The sequence below is a fragment of the Perkinsus marinus genome (genome assembly GCF_000006405.1).
Source record: "Perkinsus marinus ATCC 50983 genomic scaffold scf_1104296947650, whole genome shotgun sequence".
Taxonomy (NCBI): domain Eukaryota; phylum Perkinsozoa; order Perkinsida; family Perkinsidae; genus Perkinsus; species Perkinsus marinus.
In genome coordinates, this window is record NW_003210538.1 from 126792 (window position 1) to 132552 (window position 5761).

The 5761-nt window shown below is 49.5% G+C and overlaps 2 protein-coding genes across 2 annotated transcripts in view; both read right to left on the bottom strand.

The window, feature by feature from the left end:
- Positions 1-1729: 1729 nt before the first annotated feature.
- Pmar_PMAR020091 (hypothetical protein) lies at positions 1730-3556 on the bottom strand (the record flags this gene model as incomplete). The annotated part of the gene is made up of 11 exons (XM_002779271.1): positions 1730-1831; positions 2121-2250; positions 2298-2411; positions 2463-2530; positions 2580-2684; positions 2729-2836; positions 2887-2952; positions 2975-3019; positions 3067-3167; positions 3214-3415; positions 3464-3556. 11 exons carry the CDS (start codon positions 3554-3556, stop codon positions 1730-1732), a joined length of 1134 nt encoding a protein of 377 aa, XP_002779317.1.
- A 2025-nt stretch (positions 3557-5581) lies between these two features.
- Pmar_PMAR020092 (hypothetical protein) overlaps positions 5582-5761 on the bottom strand; it is a gene marked incomplete at both ends in the record, with an annotated part of 1286 nt that continues 1106 nt past the window's right edge. The window contains 2 exons of the mRNA XM_002779272.1: positions 5582-5655; positions 5701-5761. The exon at positions 5701-5761 is cut by the window's right edge and continues 4 nt beyond it. Of these exons, the coding sequence (XP_002779318.1) occupies positions 5582-5655; positions 5701-5761 (135 nt within the window). The remainder of the gene's footprint in view (positions 5656-5700) is intronic.

Sequence of the window (5761 nt, forward strand, 5' to 3'; positions counted from 1 at the left end):
AACGATTAAGGGTGGACATCCACCGAATTTTTCGATCGGGTATAAACCGATTTACCATCAGTTTGATCGTGCTGTGTTGTGTTGTGACTTGGGGTGTTCAAACAACTTCGGGATCCTGAACGAATGTATCAGTCAACGATTAACCTTCCAAGAGATAAACTCAATCCGATGTTGGATAATGTTATATCATCAACGCCACAACGTCCTGGGACAGGTTATTCGTTCGAGTTTGAGAAAAAGCTATGACTTCGGCGCGCACCTGTGATATGATCTCTCAAGCAACGCGAAGGCTCTTTCACCATCGCTTCCCGTACAAGCCTTTACCTCCAGGCCGATCCTCAGCGAGCTCGCTTTCCAATTAGTAAAAACGTAGTTTTGGAATGACCAGATGCCCCTCGGGCATCAAGCGTATTCCTAAGACTCCAGCGCACTCACTTCATCAGCGATGAGATTTACTTCCCCTTATGACACGAATAGCCACACGTTGTGACGAATGCAGATATACCCGGATCGAATGTTCTGCAGCTATCAGTCACCTATCTCTGGTCTAGCAACGTCTGGGTGAGGAAGCCTACGCAGGGCTTGTAAGACGCAGCCACCGCATGCTCTCCAGGGGGTCTTTCTCATAGCACATGATACGACTCAATTCCTATACTTCGCTCAGCTCTTCTCGATTCATCCGCTTCTCGACCCGACTCGGGAGCCTGTGAGATCGAGCCTGATTCAACCTAGCTCGACTTCCATTCTCAGAGTTCAACAGTGGTTGTGTTATTCACAACTGTTGAATTAAGACAGCTAAGGTAACAAAAAATGACGAAATTCTGCGTGCTGACTAGAACTTGCCAGGATTGTTGAGCCTCAACGATGCTGGCAAGTTCTATCCTCAACAGTTGAGGATACAACAAGCTGCTCTCGACATCATCTCAAGAAAAATTAACACACATACAATAGGAGTAACGTTTCTGGGAAAGCACACCTCTACCCCGCAGCTAATAGTCAACACTAGGGAAATTCCTAGAACGACGACAAACAGCCGCAAGCATAAGCGTGGATTCATCTAGTTTTCATTTCGATCAAGTCAAACCAACGGCAGGATCCAGCCTGGACCCATGAGGGGGTCTGCACGGAGGCTAAAGGACCACAAGTGGTGACAAGGAGACTACTCACGGGAGTTTCTTTCCCAACTATCTTCGGTATCGTAATAAGAAGACGCTGCCGATTCGGGAACGTGTCCCTTGGATTCGGAAATCCATTGTTCCGAAATGTCTTAGGAATGGCTGCGGCTCAAGGCTGCCCACACCATCGACGAAATATGCTCAGTGTTCCGGTGTTCTTGGACAGTGGTCATCGCTCCGTGATGAGCAATGCTGGGAGGACTCTCTGGTAACCGCTGCAGGAGCTGTATTGCAGAACTTAACTACTGCAACAAGCCTTTTCAGTAAATGTGCAGGGCTGCACGATAAGCTCGCGGAGATATACTATATACTGCCTGCTCTCGAAAGTTTTCGGAGGGTGAGCGAGTGGCTAGCTGCTCATTGGACAAGGAGGAGCTGACGACGGCGATAGAAAAATAATGCCAATTACACTATAAAAGAACGCCTTGCCATATCGCTATCACTACACCGGTTCTTTGTATTCACAAATAACTGGAACACAATTAGGCCGAGGTTAAGTCACTCGATGATGTTATGAAGTACGAGATAATAGCAGTAGAGGACTATTCCAGGTTCTAATTAGCAAAGGGGGGCATTCCCGCTTTCTCACGTTCCATGGGCTCGTAGTGAACCAGGAACTTTTCAATAGCGCCGTACTTACCATTGTTCCATCCGTCCTGAAATACACAACACTGCACTAGCTAAATGAAAGCAAGCGTTAGCCGGTCGGAAGCGGTATTGTGTTTCCGAACTCAAATTTCAAAAACGGGCATTATTTTTATTTTCCGGGCAGTGCACGAAAATCGAACTCATATATTGCATTCTACTTTGCGGAACAATCCTTCGAAATTGAAATAGTGTAGATTTCAAAAAAACTTCATCACTAGATGTGTCCACGCTATATACGATACCGACAATAATGCAGAGGAGGCATCCCTACACTGTAACCGACATTTGGGGACTCACCTCTGTACGGACCAGCAGCTTGCCGTTAACTACATCGATTTCCACCTGGGTTGACCCAAAGGCGTAAAATTTTCGGTTGATTCTTTTGATCGGCACCGCCGAAGAGGTGCTGTTGTAGAACTCCTCAACTCTGAGACACCACACAGATGAGACCCGTGGGATATCCCGCCCAATAACCTCATGTCCACAGGATCATCGCGATTCATGCTATGATATGGGAAAGCTGGATCGCCCGTCAGCAAGGGATGAATCTGTAGCTTGCCCGATGAACCAAGGCCACCAGGAGACTTCCTGATACCATGCCAGCACTGATGATGATAATCATCTCCAGGTAGCGTTTACCTAGGGCTCGGAGTTCCCTTGCTCTCCCTAGGGCTCGGCCTGCTTAGAGGGCGAGAGGTCGAAGCGCCCTGAATGGGAATGAATCCGATCAAAGCCCAACAACAGTTCCTTGAGGACCATAAACGTCTTGAGTCGTCGAACTTCATCTCTGAGATCATCTATGAGCGCATCCTTAGACGCGAGCTGAGCCTTGAGCCTCTTAATAGACTCGCCATGTGGACTCTGTAATAGCAAAATTCCATTCTGAGATTGGTCTGGCTGGTCACCTCTCCCGTGGGCCCACTGATGACTGGATGACTCCTGGACTCCAGCTCCTGTTCAAGCTGTGTGATGTACTTGGCTTTCGAGGCCAAGGAAGCTTTCAAATCCGCGATCTGCTTCACCAACATCAACACTACTACTACAACAACATTGCCCTCCTCACCGTGCGTGATGCCGGCGTGCCAGCCTTAGCCGGAGAATTCTGAGGAAGCGTGCAGCAATCCCTGCCCTGTCACAAGGCCAGATACTACCTTGACACCTTTCGACGGGGTCATCGAGGTAGAAGGTTTCGGCATCTAAGAGTTAGCCATCCGCTACCGATACCGTAACACACCCAATTCACCTCAGGCTGTTGAGGGGCTTTCGATATGGCCTGAGACTGGGCGACTCGACCGCCTGGTGGGGCCTGGAACGCTTTCCCAAGGCCTGGACCAACCACAAGGCCTATGAGAAAGCAACACTAATGCAAGTGTAGGATGAGCTCCACTACTTGCTCTGCCGTTAGGATTCCCTACGACCTGAGGAGCACCCTGACCGAATGCCATAGCGAACCTTCCAGCCCCCATAGGAGGGAGGCCTTGGCCCGGGACCTGAGCCTGGCCCTGTGGTGGTTGGACAGGACGCCCCGCTGCATCAGCCGCATGCTGTTGCTGTTGTAGTGGAACCGCCGGAGCGACATTAAACGGCGAGGCCTGTCGAGAGCTAGTTGCAAGACGAAACGTCTTCCAGCAATATCCTACCGTGAATTGGGCTGGCTGCCTTAGGTTGGTGCCTCCGAACATATGAGGGAACTGGGGCATGGTACCTTGCTGCTGCTGCTGTTGACCGAACATGTGCAGGGATCCAAACGTAACTACTGCCGATACTAGTCTACTGATCCTGATAAAGAAAATGAAGCAGCGCTGTAAAGATAGAAACCATAAGGCATGAACAGTCATAGACCTCGGCCGTGACGAGAACATGAACACCTCAATGACACAACACTTCAGCACAGCGACCGAACTCCTGTCCACGTCCCATAGTGGCGTATTCCAGATTCTTGTTCATGTGTTTCAAAGCAACGGTTATCATACCACTCCTCTCCCACATCTCATTATAATCCGACCATCAGAACTTCAATCGATGGCAGCAACGGCATATCGAATGGCTCTATCAACGAACTCAGTGTTACTTGAGAAACCCATGGCCTGTCAAAACAGCTGCGGAGGAAGGTAATCGTGGGCGAGCAACTCTACTTCTCTCGCTGGTGTACCGGCAGTCTCAATTCCGGACCGGTAGCCCGCTCCAGTGACACCTATAGCCATCACACGTCCGACTCTGCCTCACATCTGGATATGATACACACCTCTACTGGTAGCGCTATTGAGCCGGACAGATCCGCCCGCTATAACCAACTACCACGTCCAAGCATGCTAGGTCTACAGCAAACACCACTAAAAGGTGTCTAATATGGAGCGGCACAAGAACTAATCTCAAGTCTCTAACAAAAGTCGAACTCATCACTGACTTCATCATACCACATATTGTAGTAATAAACCAGGTCGTCATCAGACACATAACATCTGCTACCATTCTGTATGTGAAACGATGAACACCTGGGACGATACATAAGGCGCCCCTATGATGGGGAGGCGGATAGCTGTACCAGCTTGGGCTCTGGGAATTCTTCAGCTGAGCCCTCTATAAGGTACCTTTGAAAGCATCACGAACCTTCTCAAAATATGCAATGGGTCAGCGCGAACAGGTGAGCTCAGATAAGCTCGCCTGATCCCCTCTTGAAGGGTTAAGGATCATTGTCCAGGACCACGACTCACTCGCTAGGCGATTGACCTCAAAACACTTACCCTCACATTGAACAACACAAAGAGTACACAATAATAGTAGGAAGATTCGACTAGTGTTATCAAGCAAGCGTCGTACAAACAGACTATATGTATGTCCCTGTATGTATTGCCGCACTGTACGATACAGTGCAGCGAAGAATCTTCCTTGTGCGTAAGATTCTTCCCTGCGCATGCGTGCGTGGCTCCACCTCCCAGCTCTTAGTGATTTGCCCATTGAGATAACACTACACTGGATATAATCGCATACCTTACGAGGCCTGGTTATACTCCATAGACGACGTAGATTGTCATCATCATAAGCTTAGGCAAGGGATTCCTTCAACCGATGGAGACACACTGTGTGCTACGGGGAATTGGGACAGCGATGAGGATGCAGCAGCACCCTCCAATGGGCATCTCTTTTTGAAATAGAGTTCGAAGAAGGCGGGAACATCTCTCCGGCAGCGTACGAGGACGGGGGGCGTGGTCTTCAACAAAACCTTGATATTATCAAGAAAGTCTTGGGATCAGCTGAGCAGCCTTCAAGCATGAGATGCTTTGACTAAGGCGGAAACATGGCTGATTTCAAAGACCACACCCATTATCGCCTGCTCCCACCCCGGATCCTTGGGCACCCTTCAAGATCACCTCGACCTCACTGCAGAGCCGTTCTCCTCTCACTCACTCGCTGCCTCCCCTACAGAGAAAGGTCTACCGAGGCAGCTGAATCCCTCTCACTCAGCAGGGACCGGTGCAATGGGGATCTACATATCTCCCATCGCTTCCCATCAGGCTTATAGCGAAGGTTGTCGGCACTAAATGCTCACCCCCGCCAGCTTTATTCGAACTGAATACAACTAGAAGGATGTAGAATAGGAAGGAAACCAATTGAAGTCATGAGATCCCATCCAGCATGATACGATACGCATTAGCAATATTCTCGTGCGCTGTAGAAGGAGTCCGCATTTGACGCACTAGCCGATGCACCATCGACAGACCTGCAATACTCAGTCACCTCGAAATGCCAATCGAGACTCACTGGTTGGTCTCCTCCCGAAACGATAATGCATCTGGTAGTGTTCCCGTGAAGGTATCCAACGCTGTAAAGCCTGAGGGGCACGAAGGACTGTCTCGCGATGTCCCACAAGACTCACCAGAGTTTGTAAGCCTAGACTGCTGAAGGACGGGAGCTGGTAAAGTTGAATGGCTAGCACC